The 22,059-nt window shown below is 35.2% G+C and overlaps 3 protein-coding genes across 4 annotated transcripts; all 3 read right to left on the bottom strand.

Annotated features, from left to right (window-relative positions):
* Positions 1 to 49: 49 nt before the first annotated feature.
* Positions 50 to 11,719, bottom strand: LOC149731665 (tyrosine-protein kinase ABL1-like). The gene is made up of 18 exons (XM_089884510.1): positions 11,371 to 11,719; positions 10,990 to 11,045; positions 10,317 to 10,499; positions 10,096 to 10,194; positions 9,706 to 9,828; positions 9,186 to 9,301; positions 8,248 to 8,366; positions 7,000 to 7,177; positions 6,399 to 6,586; positions 5,796 to 5,948; positions 5,318 to 5,459; positions 4,820 to 4,923; positions 4,003 to 4,066; positions 3,729 to 3,919; positions 3,264 to 3,416; positions 2,818 to 2,976; positions 1,765 to 2,600; positions 50 to 1,538 (listed from the first exon to the last, which is right to left on the bottom strand). The coding sequence occupies exons 1-18, from the start codon at positions 11,459 to 11,461 to the stop codon at positions 1,302 to 1,304; spliced, it is 3,192 nt and encodes a 1,063-aa protein (XP_089740636.1). The 5' UTR covers positions 11,462 to 11,719; the 3' UTR covers positions 50 to 1,301.
* A 571-nt stretch (positions 11,720 to 12,290) lies between these two features.
* On the bottom strand, positions 12,291 to 15,149 carry LOC149731664 (chymotrypsinogen A-like). Its single transcript, XM_089884594.1, has 7 exons — positions 14,691 to 15,149; positions 14,299 to 14,402; positions 13,988 to 14,079; positions 13,648 to 13,804; positions 13,204 to 13,288; positions 12,748 to 12,890; positions 12,291 to 12,503 (listed from the first exon to the last, which is right to left on the bottom strand). Exons 1-7 carry the CDS (start codon positions 14,728 to 14,730, stop codon positions 12,348 to 12,350), a joined length of 777 nt encoding a protein of 258 aa, XP_089740720.1. The 5' UTR covers positions 14,731 to 15,149; the 3' UTR covers positions 12,291 to 12,347.
* A 149-nt stretch (positions 15,150 to 15,298) lies between these two features.
* Positions 15,299 to 21,351, bottom strand: LOC149731663 (protein CNPPD1-like). 2 transcript variants are annotated; one of them, XM_089884547.1, is made up of 12 exons: positions 21,233 to 21,351; positions 20,694 to 20,845; positions 20,095 to 20,197; positions 19,368 to 19,449; positions 18,670 to 18,790; positions 18,078 to 18,268; positions 17,304 to 17,421; positions 16,831 to 17,002; positions 16,516 to 16,565; positions 16,304 to 16,479; positions 15,782 to 15,861; positions 15,299 to 15,649 (listed from the first exon to the last, which is right to left on the bottom strand). In XM_089884547.1, the coding sequence occupies exons 1-12, from the start codon at positions 21,279 to 21,281 to the stop codon at positions 15,504 to 15,506; spliced, it is 1,440 nt and encodes a 479-aa protein (XP_089740673.1). In that variant the 5' UTR covers positions 21,282 to 21,351; the 3' UTR covers positions 15,299 to 15,503. The 2 variants fall into 2 exon arrangements, with proteins under 2 accessions (XP_089740673.1, XP_089740671.1); XM_089884545.1 differs by having other exon boundaries at positions 16,304 to 16,565; positions 21,233 to 21,350.
* Between the last annotated feature and the right edge of the window lie 708 nt (positions 21,352 to 22,059).

Genomic DNA, 22,059 nt, shown 5'->3' with positions numbered 1-22,059 from the left:
AAGCACTAAAAGACACCACAATTTCCGTTTTAGCAAACCGATATTAATGTTCAATAGAAAGATGGCCTTTTATAAATTCACGTACATCTACAATCAAAAAACATACGTCAACAACTTATACGAGCACAGTTAAGCCAATATATGTTCAGGTATCCATACTATTAGTAAGCTTACATGGTACCAGTACACGTTTACAAAAAAACACGAGTTTCAATTGCAAAACGTAACCGATTAGTTTTTCCAGCAGTCTCAACAAACAGTGACGGTATATACCGGTTCAACAAAACCTTGTGTAAATTTAACAAACGAATAAATTACACAAATATATACGATAGTGAGGCTACAGGTCAATATATAGATTATGTTGGCAGCCTGGTTTAACGTGTTTGAGTTATGGGAGTGTTATTAAACCACTTAAGGGGGAAGGGTTAATATTAACCAAATTATAAGAAACTGTTAATATTTAAGCGTTTATAAACGTACGATCAATGGGCGAGTCACGTAACGTATAACTTGTAAAATTAAACAATTGCTTTGAAATGGATTACGAAGCTACAAGTGTATACGGTTCATTGCACTTAAACGATTGAGATTATTTGCATGGCGGTTACTGACGATCAGCGGTGGAATGACGTCATATAGGAGAAAGGCACTGGGCTAGAAAACGTTGAGGAATACGCCTGGGGGTGTTGTTTGTGTCAATTATACCATGTACTAATGTGATGTACCGAATTCAGATAATTCCTAGTGATGCACACATGGTTAATGTAAGAAATGATATAAATGCAATGTTAATAAAAAGTTAATAAAGATTTTTTTAACATTAGAAATACATTTCACCAAAAATTAGGAAAAATAAAAACATTAAATTTAATCTAGAAAACAATAATTATGTTATATATTTTTGAAATATTTAGTAAATTATGGAAAAATGTGGAAACATCAAAATAATTATTTGCATTCCTTACATATTTGTCTGGCCGGTGTAAACAACAAGAAACCAAATTCGTTTAACGGAACAAAAATAAATATGAGTTGTTTTGTTAGTGGAACACAATATATGATTACATAATAAATAAACAGCAGTAACCTAAATGATTTGATCCTAAGTTTCTTAATATATATTTAAAAAATTTGTATTACGTAAGTGATTGCGCAATTACAAGGAAAGTGATGAAATTGTTAAAGAAAATACATTTTTAGAAAAACACAAAATAAGAAATGGCAACATTTGCAAATTGCAACAAAAAGTGCTCAGGGACAAGTGACAAAAAATTGAAATAATAATTTGTTCAGGATATTCAGACAAGGGTAGACATATCACTGACAAGCTGTAGAGCGAAGCCTGTGTGAAAAATGTTTTGTTTCGTTGAGCTTTCGTTTGATCCTCTCCGCCCAGGGTAGTTCGCCACCTCTCGCTCCAATGTTTCAACTTTTTCACGAAACTGAAACCGGTTTCGAACTGGAACGCTGTCGGAGAAATCGAGCGCTGTTGAGATCAAACGTTGAAGTTCAAGCACCGCTGTGTATTCTGCAGACTGTGGGAAAAATATAATAATTTAAACCATATATTAAAAATATATACCATGCTCTCTGTTGTAAATTGTATTCAATGATTTAAGCCATAGTTTGCTAATTACCCAGTCCCAGGGAATTAAGCTAGAGTTGACCCACTACTCCAACACCAAGGGTGCTACCACCAAAACCTATTATTCTCAATATCACAATCAAATTTTTGTTTTTAAACTTGTAAGAAGAACTCACCTTATCATTAAGAGCGAGCCGAAGGCTTGCTTGAGTTTTCCTGTGTACGCTGATGAAACCTTCCTTTGTTAAATGGACGGGGGCGGGTTTGGGGTTCCCACGTTTACGTAACGACAACCGAGCTGCCGTGAGGGGGTTCATTGGGATGAGGTTGGTGGGTGAATCTGAAGATCTTGCGCTGTCTGACCTTTTACGAGGTGGTGCGGACATTCCGGTGGAGTGGAGGATGATGGGGGAGTGGCTGAGTCGTTTCGGACGCTGGATGTTAGAGTTTGATGGGGTGAGGGGGGTCCTAGGGGGAGTTGGGGGTTTAAATGAGGGAGGGGGTGTGTCGGGGGTTTGGTCATCCGACCCGAATGACTGTGGGCGGAAGACAGGGGACTCCTCGCCTTTTAATCGACTGATTGTGAACGTGTGGCTTGTAGTGAGGGGTTCGTTGAACTGGGTTGGTCGTGAGCCATGCAGATCATTCTCCAGGTTTTGCTCCTGGTTGTTCCTCTTCGTGCGTGGAGGTTTTTGAGGATGAGTTTCTTCGCTTTTTGATCTCGGAGCAGAATCAGCGGATGGGAAGAGAAAAGTCCTCCTCTCGTTATCATTAGATGATCTCCGGACTTCCCCGCTTGAGATGATCTTTAATCCTCCTTGAGGATTCTTGGACTCCAGTTGAGGTTGGAAGATATTGGAAGATGAATCCTCCTGGATCTCGATCCCTTTGCTGGTGGACTTCTTGGGAGCCATATGACTCGTTACCTTCTTCCATGATCTACGCACACCACCTCGAGTGAAGAAACCATCGGGGTGTTTGCTGGGTCTTCCAACGGATAATGTTTCGTCATCTAAGCATAAAAAACATGTTTGTTGTGGTTTATAAGATTATGATGAAGTTATGGTAGATTTTTAGATTAAAGTTGTTTCTAGCTACAAATAAGAGATAAATTAGTTGAAAAATTTTTAACACTTGGGCCAAGTCTGCTTATGTTTCAGACCACCACAGATTTTGTTTAAAAAGTAAAAACGTATAGATTAAAAAAGCATAGCACTTATAATCTCCACCTTCACAGTCTGTTGTTGACTTCTTGTTCTTAAACTTAGGAAGAATCTTCTGTAGCAATGAAGTCTTCTTCTCTTTAATAGGTTTGTGTGTGTCTAATGATTGACCAATGAAATTAAGGCTTCGATTGTTGTTTTGGTTGTCGCTGCCTTCTGTGGAACCTTGGGATGGGAGAAAATATTATCATAAGATTCTCTTACAACATGAAAAAACTTAGAAACGGCAGAAATTAATATTATAAACTTTAAAGTGTATGTATTGTTGGTCAAGAGACTAGTTGGCAATTGCTCACAGGTTGTTCGAGTTGTCCGCCATGTAGAAAAACAACCACCCGAAAAGTTACATACATGGTAACTAGTAAGCGGGCACAAGGTGTATAAAACAGATCACCAGTGTTACAACGACTGTCATTGTCCCGCTATGCAAGGATAGATAAGTTCCAACCAACCTGCAGACGAACCACTATACAACCGTGGCCTCTCAAAGTCGCAACTTGACGCTCGTCTCATCTCACGGATCGGGGCATCCTGATTGGTTGATTCATCGATGACATCATGATGTATAGGGGCGAGGCGGGTTTCTTCGTAAGATGGCCGACCACCTGGGTAAAGTGGGAGTGGTTTATATGGGTGGTTCCATGATAATTCAAACACGCACAAATATGGGGTTGTTGGTAGAGTCTAGGAAGAAAACAGTCACAATGGTCGCATTAAAAAAGTACATAAGTAGTCTTGGTGTTGGAGTAATCGACAACTCTTGCCCTAACCTACAATGGTGCACCCTACTGTAGGTCTCCACCAACATAAATAAGAATGTTTTGATGTAAAAAAGCCTCGACAAAGATTTATACTGAAATACCCATTTCCGTTTTATCAGTTCTCCCACTAATATGAAAAGCAATAAATGTTCAAACCTGTAAAAGTTGTCAACTTTACAGATGGTCGTTTAGGATCTACATCAGTGGAACGAAACGAACTAACTCTCACGGGGGGTTGGGGGGCTTGTCGCTTCTTCTTCTTAACCTTATCATCACTAGGTACGGGGAGGCTGGGTACGACAAACGGGGAGCATCCATTAGAGTGCAGTGTGGAGCTGTTACTGGATCTAGGGTGGGAAGGTGAATATGTTGGGGGTGAATAAAAAAGATTCTATTCTAAAAGAGTATAAAAAAAACCTTTCATACCAACCTTAAATTTTCATGGCTCATTTGTTGGTCTGTAGGTTTCTTAGAAGTATCTTCATTCTTGTGGCCTGTTAGTTTTGAGCAGAACATTATATAGACGTACACATACAATAGACTGGTAAATTATAAAAAGTAAATTATAATTTATTTTAATTAAATACAATTTAATATGATTGACTTATGTTTTGTGAGCTCAGCAACCACGTTTTTCTTTGGTATTATTTATTAGGTAGTTATAACCCATAGCGTGTTTTAATGACTGTTGTTCTGCTGCTAATTCCCTTCTCTATCTGGTTTCAATTAATTTGTTTTTTATTATCGTATCAATAAACTTTGTTATGATCTAGATTCATAATTTATTATAAGAACATCTAATCTGAATCAAAATATATTTAATTTAAAACAGAACTTTTTAAAGTTAGAACTCCAAAACTACTGGTCTAATATTCTGCTTGATACTACACTGATACACAACCCCGGCCAACGTTGTATGACAGAATACTCTAACACTTCATTTAATGAACTTAACATTACAATGTTCATAGCAACATATGAATACATGGGTGCTGGGATGCAACAGTTTATAAGCTGATTAAAAGCTGCTTTATTATCAACACTGTTTATACTGTATCTCAATCTTATGTATATTTACATATAGACAGCCAACTAGCAGTATCATACTTAAGTATATGTAACATCAGAATAGTATAAAATCACCAAGTAAAAGTCATTTAAACTAAACTATTTTTTGCAATTACAACAGAGAAGATATGGTAAACTTTTATCTATCAATTAAATAATACATTGTAACACACACTAACCTGTATCTGTTGACAAGTTTTCATTGGAGCAAGAAGTCCTTGGTAACCTGGGGCTTGCTATTGGGGTGATAACTCCCCCATTAGAAACCCCTGTGTCCGACAACCTGTATCATACAAGTATAGTCAATATATGGGTGAATATGACAAATAAAGCCAGCAAAAAAGTATTGGCACCCAAGCTACTTAGTCTTTATTTTATCACATAGCAACATTCTTGCTGATACATACATACAAGATTTCAATGCAAGAAAATAAAAGCCAGTAAGATAGTTATACAACATAGCGAAGCACCATTCAATCTTACTATGATGTTATGGAACACAAGGAGCAAACTATTCAAAAATAAATGACATTTCATTTGGATGTATGCAAGCAGTCTAGATGTTGGGATAATGAGCCAAATCTGATGTAAACCTCATACCCTCAACAAGAACCTCAAGTTCCTCAATCATATAGAATATTCCAAACATAAATACACAAATACCCAACCAACCCCACCTATGTTTCTTCCCAGGCAGTATAGGAGGTTTCACCTCCTTCTTCCCCTCCACAACATCCGGATGTGATTCGTTAAACATCCCATCCAATCTACATCGAATATCGGCGAATGTGGGACGGTCATTCGCATCCCAACTCCAACCTGAAGGAATGAACTTCAATATATTTTGTACTGTAACTATAGGGCGCGACATGTTTTAAATCTTTAGTAAAACAATATTTAAAAGCAGTTACACTCATAGTCATTAAACAGAGAGAACCTACAGCATCATAATCTGCTTAGTCAAGCCCGTTCCTTAAATGTAACCTTTTTATCTTGCATGGTAGACCAATAACAGTCATTATAACACAGGTGTATTATTTCATACACCTAGTGCCTGCTTACCAGTTACCATGGATGTAACTTTGTGGGTGATTGTTTTGGGGGGAAAACCAATCTAGGCAAGTGGTCACTAACTTTATAGATATAGATACTCACAATCTAACATGAGTGCATACACACTACTGGGGCAACCACTTGGTGAATCCATCCTATAACCCTTCTCTAACTTCTCATATACCATACTGAGGTCCACACCTGGGTATGGTGACATACCATATGTGGCTATCTCCCATAACAGAATACCAAATGCTGCAATAAATAAAGTTGGTCTTGATATATATATATGTGTGTGTTGTTTGTGTGTAGTATATTCATGATATAAATGCATGCACTAGAATGTGCCAATTATGAAATCCTATGAGTCTATGACATGTGTATAGTCCGGGTACACATGGTAACATGTTAACAGGTGAAAACGCATAAATTAAAGATAATAATAGAAGGGGTATAGATGTAACGATGCCAAAACGCAAGGAGCAAATGCAGTTGGTGTTAATCAGAAATTAAAACAAATAAACAACTTCTGATATCACTGAAGATGGTTTTAGTTTAAAACTGAAACGTTTCAGAAAAATTAAAACATATATATGGTCTGAGTTTTGGGGTAATGAGCCAACTGTGGCATTAAATGCAGGTTCTCGACAAGGACCTCAACCATATAGAATAGACTCAAAATTTTAACATGGACCAAATACTTACACCAGACATCTGACTTTGTGGAGAATCTGTTATAAGCCAAACTCTCAGGAGCAGTCCATTTAATCGGGAACTTTGCCCCAGCACGAGCTGTATAATCATCACCAGTAGCCATGAGTCGCGATAAACCAAAGTCGGCAACTTTAACCAAGTTGTTATCTTCTACAAGGCAGTTGCGTGCAGCAAGGTCCCTAGGTGTGGTGGGTTAGATTTTAGTTTATGAATACAGTTGCATAAAACCTTGGTTTTCTTGTCAGTTTCAATACAAAAATGAGAGCCTGTATGTATGATAAGAACCCTCTTTAAGCAATTTAATTTCTATCATCACTAAAGATGGTTTTAGTTTTTCCTGTTAATTGACGAAAATGTTTAAAATGAAATTTGTACCATACATAAGGCATATGGACTGTCATGTTCGTATTGTAATGATATAAATATGCAACTTATTTATCTCGCATGGCGGGGCAATGACAGTTGTACAACATAGAGCTCTGTTTTGTACACCTCTTGCCCACTTACAAAATTAAAATAAATCTTATTTTGTAATAAACAATATTAAATTGAGAGAAGGGCTGTTTTACAATTACAATATTCTCATACATACCTATGAATATAGTTTCTTGTTTCTAGATATTCCATCGCTAATGCCACTTGTACCGATATATGAAGCAGAACGACCCCATCCAACTCTACTTTGTTGCATCGACGTAAATATTCAAGTAGATTTCCCTCACTCATAAACTCAGTTACAATGTAGAATGGAGGCTCCCGAGTACATACACCTGGTGTGATAGTGGTGGGGGAAAATGTAAAACACAATTTATAATAAGAACACAATATATATATATATATATTATATCAGTTTGTACATGTATGACCCCGACAAGAAAAAATAAAAAGTTAAAATGCCTCAGTAAAATGCTACAATATTACAAACTGGATAAAAATACCTTTGTGAAGAATATTTGTCCTAATAAATTCTATTACACTTTAAGATATATACATATAACCCTTATATACACAAATATATTGGCCTTATTAATGTTATTACTTTTCAATGTTTAAATATAGAAACATAACCTGGAACAGGAAACAATTAAGATGCATTAGGAAACAGTATTGCTGCCACTACATCATATTATTCAATGCAATTAAATACAATCCTCTTTACAAGTATTGGGCGTGTAATAACCACTTAACACGCATTAAGATGCAATAAGCAATGTAAAGTTGTTAATACAAATGCCATGTTTGGTTTATGTTTTTAAAGGATATTTTGAGGGACATCGCTAAAATGTAGTTCTATATTATTATATACAAATTTTAGCATACTGATACTATACATCTAGACAATTAAAAGTATTATTTTGGTCACTAAATAAAAATAAAAAGGTACTAAAGCGTTTGTTGTTGGCCAACTATAATGTGTGTATTCTACAACCTAAAGAAAAGTTCGTTTAATTTACCACGAGTGTCATGCATAATGATAATGATTAAATTTCTAAATTAAGGTGGTGGTTAAGTTAATTAAAAGTTAAATTAGTCGATAGCTAATGAACACTACACTACAACTCCTAGTTTAATTACTTAAATAAACTCCGTACATAAATCCGGTTTTTCATTTACCTTTAATTAACATATAAAAACTAGCCCGAGCTGTAACAAGTGGTTGGCCACATTACTACAGAAATGTGAGACTAAAATAAACTTAAATATAAAAACCGACATTTGATACATGATACTCTTTTGCTGGATGATAAATATTTACTTTATAAAACAACTAAACACACAATGGTAGTGGTTTACATGGAAGATAAGAATATACTGCAAGATATGTAGTAAAGTGACTTACCAAGTAATTGAACCAGGTTTGGGTGTTTAATAGATTTCATGACGGCAGCTTCTTTAAGGAATTCCTCTGTATTTGTGGTGTCTTCTCTGAATGTCTTTACTGCTATTGTCTTGTTGTATCTGGATTTAACATATTTGTATTTTATTAGTACTATAAAATTTTAATTTTTTTTTTCTTTTAAAATAAATTTAAGATTTTACGTACATTTTTTTAAACAAAGTGAAAACTGTCAAAGAATATACAAATTGTAAAATATTGAAAAGTGAGCAATTACTTACAAAAGAACAATGCGATTAAGAAAATATATTTATTACAACATACATATACATACTCGGGCAAGTATAAAATGTGCGAAACATTTAAGATTTAGAGTAATTGCGTAATTGGAATGTAGATATTTCAACATCAAATAACCATTAAAGAATTCCCAATGGGTTAGAACAAGACACTCTTATTAATGGTGGAATTTAAATTCCATGGTAAAGATGTTTCAAAGTTAAGCAAATGTTGATATTTTAAAAGGCTTTAAAAGATTTATTTCTTCATTTTTAAGTATATATAATATATATATGAATTAGATGAATTTTATATAAAGTAAAAGGACTTTTTAAGACTATGATACAGTTACAGTACAGTTACACTAGGCCTATACATCATGTGACTCTTAACTGCTACTGTAATTAACTACTTAATTACATATTTACATAGGATTTCCTTTGGTACAAAAATAGTAGTTTATTTTTCCCTTAAAATATAAATTTATATATAGTTTTACCACTTAAAAATATTTTAACTAACTGCCAAAAATACATATATATATATATATAATATATATTTATATGTATGTAAGCGAGCAAATACAATTAAAAATAAAAATGTAAGAATAGATATACAATAGCCTATGTATATATTGCGCAACAAGTTCAAGCCATACCCACCGTTTCCACACAGCTTCATACACGTCCCCGTATTGACCACCACCTAACCTCTGTTTCATGTGGATTTCACTTCGATCTATTTCCCATTCATCGTAATCTGGTGCCATGCTGTATACCTTAACAACCATATTATGCTAGGGTTATTATACAAAACAACCATAGTACAGTGTTATTAATATACAATACAGTAAACATATACAAACTTACCCGAGCAGAAACAACAATAAAATTAGTCCAGGCGCCAGAATTCATATACAAACAATACTTGTATATTTATAGTTTAAAAATTGAATAGAATGTCTGGTGAGGTCCATGCAGAACAACTCTGGGTATTAGGAGATGAGTCAACTCTGGCATAAAACCCAGGTCCAGTGACATGCCCCACTGTAGGACCTTACCCATATACAATATATTGTACATATACAATGTTGAGACAATGGGCCAACTATGGCTTTAATCGTAGACCCCATACGTGCCCTGCTGTTAGACATCACCCATATAAAACAAAACATCAACTTACAGCAGGTTTAGTGCTTTTAGCAGCGGGGTAATGTAAGATGGCCGCCAAACCATCTGAAGCATACGAGTGGTGGTGTACGAGCTCGGGTAACGTTTGGAATCGATGTTCGGGGGAAATGTAGAACTGTTGGTGGGTGTAAGGTTGAAAGATTACAACAGGGTGGGAAATAAACATACATACGGTAGAAGCATATTTTTACTAATGTTGCAATATATATATATATATAACCCAATAGTTTAAAACACTGTGTAACAAAATATATTATGGTTATTAGATATAATAAAAAAAACTGAAAGAGGACATTTTGATGTTAGTCTAACATTTTATTAGTTTTTAAGAATTCTTTTTTATTTACATTTTTCTTTATTTAAAATATTTGAATATATTTACCAAACCAGCGGTATCCACATTGATCCTGTAATGATAAACAGACGCATTGAATCGAACCGAGACCGATAGATGTCCACGACAACTTTCACTATCACGCACCTGGTGTAAGGAAGTAGATATAATAAAACTCATATAATGCTAATTTTATTTGGATGAAAAACAGATGATGCCATTTTAGACGAAATTTATCTCAACAAATACAATTCTTTATTCATTCTCACCAAAAAGCTTCCATTTATTCCACTGGACAGCAAATACTCAGCAGCAGCCCTAGACACAGCCCCATGATACCAGGTATGCATGTTTAGTGAGGTAGCGGGGGTTATATAGTTGCTTGGTACCCAACCAACTGAACCAACAACAGCACATTTTGCGTTGTCTGATGGATCCCCAGTTGACAAAACCTGAAGTATTATAATATTAAAACATGTATCACTGTAGTTATAACAATAATAAAACTTTGCTTTGGCCCTGTGGTTACATTAGCAAAGACAAAAGTATAGTTAAAATGAAAAGACAGGATATAGCAACAAAACAACAGTCGATAAAATAGGTTTATATGAAGACATATGCTGTTGTAACATTAAGACATAATTGGTGAACACCACTAGTGGAGAACCATACTGTCAATAAGTTTACCAACAGACAATATCAAAACATACATGTTAATTTTTCAATGCTTGTGAATTTGTTCCCCGGAAAATTCAATAATTGCATCTACATAATAACCTAGCATAACATCTTAACAATTCATTAATAAATATACATTTTCCATTTATCAGGGCTGTATATATTTCATTGTTATATTGGAATCAAATTTATAAAAGTTTTCAATGATTTAATATATAAACGTATCAATTAGTATAAGAAAAATAAAGTTTATAATTTGGATACCTTTGCCTCGCACCATTCTTCTGTTCCATTGTATCTTAACACACGAAGCTGGCAACCTGGGGGTGAAAAACATGTAATAAAATTGGCTGAAAATAATAATAAGGTATAGCCTATAGTGACGTCATTGGTTATATAAACTTCAGGGGTTGCGACAACAAGCTGTAAATAATGTTATTTTTCTAAGAATATTTAAAAGTAGTTTTTACATTTTAAAAATCAGGAGGTTGCTATAACCCTTGCAACATTCCTAGCATATGTGGTAAACGCATTTTGACAAGGTGAATTTCATTTTCACATGAATTAAATTTGTCATTATGGTTGAGAGAGGGTACAAGCAAATGTGTAAACATAAGACTTCGCAAAACTTAAGAACTGTCCTACCTTTCCTAAGAGACAGTTGGTTTCTTCCTGCCGACTCAATAGGATACAAGACGACAAAGAATTCTTCATCAGTTAAATTAGGAGTCGCCATTTTAAAGGAATATGTCCATTACAATATCAAAACATAAAGGATTTTCCTTAGCATGTAAATTTGGTCCAAGCGCCTCAGATTTAAAACATTTAAGCCTACTGCCAAAGTGCCAAGGCGGAAGGCCTATAGATCTATACAACTATCGCCTTTAATAACCCTGATGTGTGGTTTTAATAAAATTAAAGAATTTAAAAGAATTACGAATAATACACAAAAACAACTTTCAGTTTGGTCTGTATAATGTGCAGTAACACTTTAACACTCACTCTTCCCCTGCTCTTCCCTTCCATATACCAAGTCTTTTTCCAAACCTCAAGACTTTCGCATATTATATGGTGTACAAGAAAATCATTTCGTCCCCGATAGCGTATAGTTTAGTTTAAAGCTTATACAACTTGTGAATGGCATAGAAAACTCCCCACACATTAAACTAAGCCAACCGTATCATAAAAGTAACTTGCTTCTTGCTGTTAACTTGGCAAGTACATTCGTTATAACACGGGCGTTTTCATGCACCTCTCACCTCGTAGCCTACCCGCTTACGGGATACCACGTATGTAACTTACACATCCTCGCGTGCCAGCGCTACGACAGTCTTATAATATGGGTATTCTATTTCAAACACCTTGTGCCGGCTTACGAGTTACCATAATATGTTTGTGGTTAAGTTTCTTGCCCAAAAGCTTATCACAAATGCTGGCACAGCGTCGACATTCGAACCCCCTATCAATGTCGTTCCAGTTTCAACAGGGCTTTTATCTTTTACAGAAAAATGACTGGTTTCAACTTAAACTGATTAACCGCCTTGCAGCAATAGATAACTAGATTAATCTTTAATTATTCGTTTATTTCATCGCTTAATTTATTTGTTAAGCGAAAAGATCGTTTAGCTCATGATTGAGTCAATCCAAGATCTTTGTGCGGATATCTTAGCGTAACCACCAGGGTAGTTGGGGCTGCAGTTGCTTTGTACCCATGATACGGCTCCAATAAGAATGTCTTCACCATTGTCCTTGATGGTCAATGGGCCGCCAGAGTCGCCCTGTTTAAAGATAATTAACAAATGTTCGACATAAAAGAACGAATGAATGTAACTTTTATGTTGCATACACCTCGTACCCGCTTGCGGGTTACCAAGTATGTAGCTTATTTATACTCTCGTGGCAGGGCAACAATATTTGTTCTGTTACATATATACAACTCGTGCCTGGTTCAAGTTACCACGTATGTAAGTTTGCGGGTAATTAAGAAACAGCATCCAATATGTTTGAGTGCAGTATATGTACCATGCAAGAGCTGATTTGACCGTTACCACCAGCGCATTGGATTCGGTTGGTGATAGTAATCACGCTTCCCCAAACAGACTGGCAGCTTGTCTGAGATACCAATGGAATGTCGCTGTATTGCATCATCGTTGGTGTCTGTTGGTCTACAAAGAGAAAAAGTGTATATATACATCTTATGTGTTACAGGTTACCAAGTATTTAACTTTGTGGATCATTTTATTTTCATGTATGGCTTACGACAAGATAACCTATAGTAGGGAACCACTGGGTTGGAGCAATTGCCTTTATATGTCTTGCTAAAATAATAAAACGCCCACAATGACGGCAGAGACGAGCATCGAACTCGTAACCTGAGTGCTCCAGGCATGCGTGCAAAACAATTTACAACAGCCTTGCCAAACGCGGGTAAAACGTTTATCCTAAAAGAAGAAATTAGATGACTCAATTTGGACTTACTGAACTGAGTGGTGTAACCCCATCCAGAAGTTGAAGCCATTCCTGTATATTCTTTGCCTTGTGCTGCCAATTTAATTGTATTCACCTGGAATCAAGTTAGTTAATTTATCATAAAGGTTTGTGATTTTAATTGCCGACATATATTTATATAAAATACAACGGTCACACTTTATTACAACGTCATATTTTTGCCATGGGTCATTCTTAAAACCATTTGAGGCTTCTTTGTAACTATTTACAAATAAAATAGCTGGGTTTAAAAATGAAATTAAAGGTTGAGAAAATAGACAAACTCTGGCCAAAATCCCAGCAACCACAGTGGTACGTCTCGGCACAGTATGTTTCTCATATAATATAAGTCATGCTGTCTCTTGTGCCTATATATAATATACAAATTGACAATAAACGCAATTTGTCTTAAAGCGATATGAAGACAAGACTTACATTTCCACCCAATGTTGCTTCAGAAGCCAAAGTGATAACAGCATAATCGTAGTCGAAGGTGTTGCTATTGTACTGCGGGTGAGGGGTGAAGGTTTGTTGGCCGATTGTTTGCTCCGGTTGGTTGTAGTTCACGGCTCCAAGGTTTGCAGTAACTCCACTGGGGAAATGATTGTTTTTAAATAAAAGGATAAATTTAACTTAGGCTACTGTCTGCGCGTGGTATGTTTCATATCCCCTCGAGTCAACACACATATATAACTTATTTATCCTCACACGGCAGGCCAACCATCACGTTCGTTATAACGGTGTTCTGATGGCAAATAAACACACCGTCACTTACGCGCTGATTTGGCAATGTGCGGCACACATGACGAATTTTTTGGCGATCAAGGAACCTCCGCAGAAGTGTCTGCCAAACTGCTGCATGCTGACCTATGTAAATATAATACGTTTTATTTATCCCTTCGAATATGATAGCAGGTATCAAGTTATTGAAACAACTAAGAGCAAGAAATAGCAGTAGCTAAACAAATACGTTTTTAGGATTTCACAGAATTACATCGACAGAGGAATTGGATTTTATATTTATCTATAAAGATGGCAAAGTTTCAGACGGAGACTCATCCCATAAGCGCAGTATATACAACCCACCTGCCATGGGAACTGACCAACGCTGGATTGTTGACCACCAACAATCTTTTCAGTAGGGTGCAATCCCATGAACCTTGGTTGAATAACAGAAGGCATGGGGGTGGCTGGAAAGAATGGATGCAACTTATTTATCCTGGTGTGGTGGGGTTATATAACACGGGTGTTCTGTTTTATACACCTCATGCCCGTTTACAAGTTAACAGCTTTGTGGGTGAAATTTATATAGAACAAAATAAACAACCTATACTGAATTGAACCAGTTGTCGCTAAGTGTATGGAACAAATACGCCCACAATGGTAGCAACATTGGGTCTCGAACGTATACCTTCGTGGTTACAGTGATGTTCGTTTACCACTTCGCCGCGACTATAAAAAACATGAAAAACACTTACCCGAAGCCAGAGCTACGAAAGCTAACAAGTAGAACAACATGATTATTTCCGCCAACGTAAATTGATAGAATATTCAACTGTTTAACGCGCGAGCCTTTTATACAAGTTTGGCAACAGATGGTTTGTTTCTCACTTGCATTTCTGATCTAAATAAACCTGCACCACCGGCGTGGGAATGAACAGACGGATGTAATTGGCATGGGAAGATTCAAGGTGCTAGAACTATTTTAAGGGAGTGGCTTAAATAAATGCACCTTGCTTTATCCTTGCATCGCGGGGCAACAAGTCGCTATAACACAGATATGTATATGTCTATTTGTTGTTTATGTATGGATGGCCATTTAGACAACTTATTGTTGGCCACTGAGTTGGGGCAATTGTCGTTAAGTGTCTTGCCCAAGGAAACATATGCATATCAGTATCCATCATCGAATCCTTCGGATACGATGCAAGCCCCCGAACACTGATCAATGTTACTGGATTGACGCAAAACCAAAACATTTAAATTCGGTTCAGACGTTTTAAGCGGAGACTTGTGGTTGGATACAAGATTTTAAAACAGAGGTTTAAAATAAACCTAACAAATTGAAATTTAACAACATAACAGGTTGATGAAATTTACTTTAATAACATGCTTTATATAAAGCAGGCTCCATAACTTTGAAGTGGTGAAACTAATGGGAACTGCAACACACTATCTAAGGAAAAAATAATGAAAAACTATCTTTTGAAACAAAAATTTCCGCAGGTTTAGAACCTTGTGCGTAAGAAAGTATATTCCGTTGAAAACTACATTTCTAAAATTTTGTGTTTCTAAGTGATAACTATTACACCAGGCAGGGAGTATGTACAATGATAATGAATAGCGTCATCAATGGGTCGGTAGAAAAGGTGGGGGGAGTAAAGTGATGGTGGTTCAACAGCAAGGCTGATGGGTGGGTTGTGCTTGTGGGTAAAACCTGTGAAATAAATACAATTATTAATATGATCGTAACTTGTTGTGTGGTGTGGCCACGGCAGTCATAATAACACGAGTGTTCCGCCCTTTATATATATATGTTTGAATTGAACATGTTCCACATGTTACTTACTGTGTTGAAGCAATGAATCGAATGATGTTGTAACTCCATGGTTGTTGTTTGGTTTGCCAACATGGGGGGTTGGGTGGTACCTAATAAAATGATACAATTAATTTAAAGTATATATATATATATATATATATATGGAATACATATGACAGAAGCACAGGTACACTTATATACAATATATATATATGTGTATACACATGGGGAATACACATAGAAGTCAGTTATTTTCCAAAAAACTTTTGATAATAATCAAGATAAAGTCTTACAGAACTGCAGACAAAACATTTGAATAAAATTAAGGGTGTTTTATTCAGAATAGATGAAAAGTACTTCTCAATGCCTGGCAGTAGAAGTAACTGAGAATACCTATGAATATTGGCTCAGTTTAGTAAAGATTAGAAATGAAAACACAAATTATATACAACTCAAATAGGGTGTTGGGAGTAATGGACAAACTCTGTCCCAAATACCATGTATTCAATGATATATATAATGGAATCAATGGAATCTAGCCGAAGAACTTACAACTGGTTTGTTTGATTAGTTGGTTTATGTTGTTGACAACGTGGGCAAACGTATGGAGGATTATCGCTTGTATCGTTGAAACAAGCAGGGGTGGATATGAATAACATGGTTTCTACAAATGCCAACATATGAGCTACCCCACCATTTGTAATGATAGGGGTAGGGGTGGGTGTGGGTGTGGGTGTGGGTGTGGGTGTGGGTGTGGGTGTGGGGTTCAATATGACCATGGGCGTTTCTATTTCTTCAAGGGCGGGGATTGGTTCTGTGGAGTTAAAATATAAGGGGTGTTAAGGAAAGAGTTTAGGCAACTTTTTATTGGTAATTTTCATCAAGTCTGGGGTGACATTGTTAAAATGCAGTTCACAGTTACACTCATGGTTGTCAAACATGGGGTCATGGATTAATGTGGTGAATACAATATAACTTGGAATTGCTTGTTTGCATAGACACCAAAAATCTGTTATAGCCTTGTTATAGTAATTTAAAACGTAATGACTTAAATATGTTTATAAGACCATGGTATGTACCTGTGTTTGCAGCATCTGTTGAAATATTGTCATTTGGGGTAAAACCAAGCGACACCTGTTGGTCATGCAACATTGGTGTAATGCTCTTCATAGGTTTAGCTTTAAGCAAAGCAACGCTTGCAACAGTGAGCATTACAAAGCTGCCATACAGCACCATGCATAAACATACAGCCTGGAAGATATAGGGATGTTAGATTTTAATTATAGCCCATAACATGTTGAATAAAGGAATGAGAAACATTTAATTTTGGAATGGCTTTGTTTTTGCTAAAACAGAAGTAACAACCTGATTCAATATCCAGTTAACATGGTCTTTATGCAGTTATGGCTTTAATTGGTAGTTTGAGGGAGTAAGCACATATGTGATATGAATAACGCTGGCTCTATTATGGTATTTCCAAGTAAAATAAAAACCAAGACACTTAGGTTTTATGATATAGTTACAGATACTTCAAAAAAAACTCTCAGATTACCTGTGAAAATAATTCAATTGTTCGTTTTATGTTTTCAATTATTGTGTTCGACTTGATAAGACAAGCTGTATCTGTATATGAGAACCATCCTCTGTCCAAGCCATGCTCTAATGCCAATCTATGGTTTAATGGCGGTTTGTATTAGATAATTGAACCATTTTTTGGTGAATTAAATAAAAAAAAATTATTTAAATATATATAATTGTTCTATCATATAGTTAAATTATCTTATAGAGGGGGATATATAATCTTTTGGTTTATTTAACAGTAAAGAACTAACGGTAATTAACTGTTAAATAAACCAAAACATTACTCAGAAACATGATGCTGTTCTATGAACCAATCAATGTAAAACATAGAGGTGATTGCTGATTGGTGTCATAACTGTAAACATAGTGCACTGTACACATGTAAAGCTAACATTATAACAAGTTGTTATTACGTGTTGAAGGTGTACATTACAAAGCAGATGCCAGTTTTTTTCAGTTAGCCCAAGCAACCAACTATCCCATTAATTAAATATGAATCATATTTGAACACAAAGCACAGTTTAGATCAATAACAAACAATTGCCAGAAGATCTCTTTCAGACTTGCGAAAACATTCACAAACTGAAATAACATAGGCTAACTACTGGTAAGCGGGCATGAGGTCTATAAAACAGAACATCTGTGTTATAACAATTGTCGTTGCCAAGCCATACTTGACATTTAAGCTTCATGTTTAGCAGTTATTCAGACAAACAGTTTTGTTCCACTCCCACCCACAACTAACCTCGCCTCCACCATATGAACCATGGTTTGAAACTCCGGTTTCCCCACCAACACCCTCCAATCCATGGCATGCAAGAATTCCGCTTCAAGTTCATTAACATGGTCGGTATCAACCAACCCTGAGGCTGCCCATTCATCGTTGAAGACTTCATCTTCTATCCCTTCATCGTACATGTATTTAGATGCCACCATCTGGGGAAGTTAAGTGTTAGTTAGTGTATGTTTCTATTAACAAAAATTATTCCAATAAAAACTGAACACATAACACGCTTATACAATAGTTTTTATATAAATAAATTTTAGTGTACTTGTATATAGAAGCTAGTCAGGCTACCATCTGAAAAAAGCTTTTGTGTTTGTTGCCAAAGAAAAAAAGTGCACCAATTTGCTGCTAGGGTTTGGGAAATTACCCTTTTTTCATTAAATTTGTTTACACCAAATGGTAAATTTCTATTTTCACCAAGCTTTGGTTAAGATTATACGAATAAAAGGGCAAAGAGATTTTATAAATAAAAAGTTTATAGAGTAGCCAAATGCAAAATAAAAATCACATTATTTAAAGTTTCAACAAACCAATAACACAAATTACTAACCATCGACACCAAGAATAGATCAGATGATGAAATATTTTGTAAATATTCTGGGTCACGATGTGTAAGACGGTCAATATATATCATGGCTAACAACATGGAACATGGCGACACACATGCATCTCTGTGCAATGTAATGTTTATTATTTGTAAATGGCTACAACTTATCTATGTGCTACACCAGCAATGTGGCGTTAATTATGTTTTACAATCATTTTCCAAGCCATGTTCATTGTCCACATAATGTATAAATATACATAGCCTATAAGTTGGGCAAAAGCTCTATATTGTCATATAAGAATGAGGTGTGGGGTCCTTGTATGAACTATGGTACAACATGTCAAAGTATTTAGGATTATAACATTTGTTGGTGTTTGGCACTTAACTCTCTGATCTACCATCACCCCTTGTAAGGCTTAACATTACAAAGTTGTTTTCTGGTGAGGTTTATTGCTGTACTATGATATTGACAGTGGAATACATACAGGAGGGCCTTGAGGTACAGTCATCCCCCAAATATAGTGAACAGTTTTTAGTTGCTGATGGGCAAATATATTAACAATTTACTTCTGTAGTTGTGATAAAGGTAAATGTACCGCTACCCCACAATATAATCCAAGTTAGTTCGCTAATACAAATTTGTGGAGTCTATATATTTACATGTATGATGTATATAGCAACCAAACATTATGGTAATGTACCTTGCCACCCTTGCAGCATAACGATGTCCAAGCTTCCCAAATGATGTTGGAGCTGCTTTCCTGAATGTTTCAACCGTTTCCTCTGTGGTATACAAAGTGTTTGGTGAATAATGAATGAAACAAAACATGTAAAATATTGATATAAACATATATATATATCAACACAGAATAAAAAAATCTATTGCTTTAGCTGTTTGGCAATTTAGTGTACTGTACATTTAATTATACTATAAGCTGAGACATAATTTAACCACACTAATAAGTGTTTATTTATATTTTAAAATAGGCTACCGGTACAGCTTATCTTTTTTTAAATTTAAATCATGTTTAATCTTCTGTTTATTACAACCTGAATCAAGAGAATGAAGTTTTTAAATGCAATAAAGATTAGGCAATAAAATTAGACTTTGCTTATGTAGGCACAAGATACCTTTCACATTATGACTATGTTATAACATATTGCCCGTTTGTTTAAATAAATAGTTGTTATAGATGTAATAAATTCCGCAAACTGGACCCGATCTGGTTCTTATAGAGTTAAAAGATTCCTGTGTTAAGAAATACAGTAAGGATATGGTACTACAATAACGTAATAGGCAAAAATCAAAACTTCAAACATTTGTATTAGAGACTGATGATGCCATTTAGGCAAAATAAATCAACCATTAGTTGGACTTAATTTTTGTCTGTTACATTTTTGAAGCACCTTATAGTAGTTACAACTTACTAGTTATGGAAAATGATAATGTATCTTTAGATGGGTTTTTCTGGGGTGAATAATAAAAGGTTTTCCTCAACCTGTCTGATAATTCATGATGGTCGAAAATATTCTGTGACAAATATTATTACAAGAACTGTTGCATGGTACAAAGTATGAAATTGTTTTACTGGAATTTTCATGCTTCTTTTTAAGGATAAGTATGCCAATATTGATTGTTAATGCACAAATTGGTCTTTAAGACAAAAGTTTGTTTATGCTAGTTTTTCTTATTTTGTGTACAGTACTGGCATGTTAGGTGTTAAAAGACTAAAAACAAATTAGGCTACTGATTGTTGAAACTCCCAATAGCATTTATGTATTATATGATATAACACAAAGCACAACAATACCCAACAATAACGTTTACTTATAGAAACTTATCTTTAAAATCAATTGTAATGATGTTGATCAGTGTTTGTAAATTTATTTAAATGGTGTTAAATATTTATCAACTAGTAGACATGAAACTTATTCTACAAATAAACAATCAATATAAAAAACACAGTAAAGTATATACAAAAGTACAAAACATAAAAACTAGTTTTAAAGTTCAACAACCATCTTACCCTTTCTATTTCATCTCCTTCAGTAAAGTCAGACTTGGAAAGGAATTGTTCAATTTCATTCGACCAATGCATGATAATGGAAGGTTTCAGATTAGGCAACGACAGTCCTAATCCTACAGCCCTTGTGTAATGTATAGGTAGCCTGGGATGGCCTGTTGACATGGTAAGTTGGTAACAATGAAAGAGGTTAAGACGTTCGACTGTGAAGGCTAAAGTATATACAAGCTAATCAAATCACCCACAAGTTACATACATGGTAACTCGTAAACGTGCACGAGGTGTATGAAACAGAACACCCGTGTTATAACGACTGTCGCTACCCCGCCATGTGAAGATAAACAAGTTACATTCGTCATTCTTATTCATAACTAATAGTAAACGCTATAACGTTAGTGTTGTGCATAAAATCCGACAAACTTTAAGGTAAGCCATAACCTGTAACTTAAAGATCATTTTATGATAATTTGTTTAACAAAATTAATATGAAAGAAAGAATAATTAAAACAAATTAAACACAATCAAGTTACCAACCAACCAACCTACAAGTTTCCGTGAAATGACGTAACCATGATTTCTCTCTAGCGACATGTAGCGGTGGTCAAGATTTTGAATTATGGGGAGGAAATACCTACGTATTACCAATAATTATGAAAATCCTTTTTATATTTCTTGGTATCCGCACAAATGATTAACTGCTCGTTGGCTTTTCTGTCAATGTTGATGTATTACTGATGAAAGGGTGTTTGAGTATACACAAACAACCAATTGGTAATGTGTGGCTGATACAAAGTATGAGTGTCTCTTTTAAAAGGTCTCTTTCACACTTATAATACACCTGGCAGCAACAACATGTCTATATATACAACAATCGCCAAAAGTTCCTTTTCACACTTATAATACACCTTGCACCTACAAAGTATGCAAACAATTTCCAGAATATATCTTTCACACTCATTACACAAACACAACTTCTGAGTGAGAATGAGGTTTAGGGGAAACAGTTTACAATTTCACATACATGTTACAACTGGCGTGTAATAATTTATGGGCAAATTCACATTTTCCTTTTATTTGTTGGTGGACAAGCGCCCTATTTTAACGTTCGCCTTGGATTCTTCGATTTCTTCCACATACTTATAAAGTGTCAACAAAGTATTTTGTTTTCATTTCAAAAAAGAACTTATACGAATCTTCAAATTTTATTGTTTGTTAGAAATGCAGTCTGTGAATTTAAAATTAAAAAAAAACGCGGTGCGCCGCGTTTAATATGCACTCGACCAGTCTTGATTGACAGGTTTTTAATTAACACCTTTTCATTCCATTTAGAAGTAAACAAAAAAAATTCAAAGAATTATAAAACAATATT

Source organism: Ciona robusta, chromosome 9 (assembly GCF_009617815.1).
Source record: "Ciona robusta chromosome 9, ASM961781v2".
Lineage (NCBI taxonomy): Eukaryota > Metazoa > Chordata > Ascidiacea > Phlebobranchia > Cionidae > Ciona > Ciona robusta.
The sequence above is the reverse complement of the archived record's forward strand: the minus strand, read 5'-3'. Positions and strand labels throughout refer to the sequence as shown.

Bases quoted from the DNA above. Each gene is read 5' to 3' on its own strand.
- LOC149731665 (XM_089884510.1), bottom strand. From the start codon at position 11,461: ATGGCGACTCCTAATTTAACTGATGAAGAATTCTTTGTCGTCTTGTAT. The intron at 5,949-6,398 runs GTAAGTATTTGG...TATTTATTGCAG, and splicing joins CACAAAGTCAGATGTCTGGT to CATTTGGTATTCTGTTATGG. The intron at 3,417-3,728 runs GTTTGAACATTT...CACTTTACCCAG, and splicing joins AAAGTTGACAACTTTTACAG to GTGGTCGGCCATCTTACGAA.
- LOC149731664 (XM_089884594.1), bottom strand. From the start codon at position 14,730: ATGTTGTTCTACTTGTTAGCTTTCGTAGCTCTGGCTTCGG. The intron at 14,080-14,298 runs GTGGGTTGTATA...ATATTTACATAG, and splicing joins TTGGTCAGTTCCCATGGCAG to GTCAGCATGCAGCAGTTTGG. The intron at 13,289-13,647 runs GTAAGTCTTGTC...ACTTGATTCCAG, and splicing joins AAGCAACATTGGGTGGAAAT to GTGAATACAATTAAATTGGC.
- LOC149731663 (XM_089884545.1), bottom strand. From the start codon at position 21,281: ATGTCGCTAGAGAGAAATCATGGTTACGTCATTTCACGGAAACTTGTA. The intron at 20,846-21,232 runs GTTGGTTGGTTG...CCATGTCAACAG, and splicing joins CATTTCACGGAAACTTGTAG to GCCATCCCAGGCTACCTATA. The intron at 15,650-15,781 runs GTAAGTAACATG...TTTATTTCACAG, and splicing joins CGATTCATTGCTTCAACACA to GTTTTACCCACAAGCACAAC.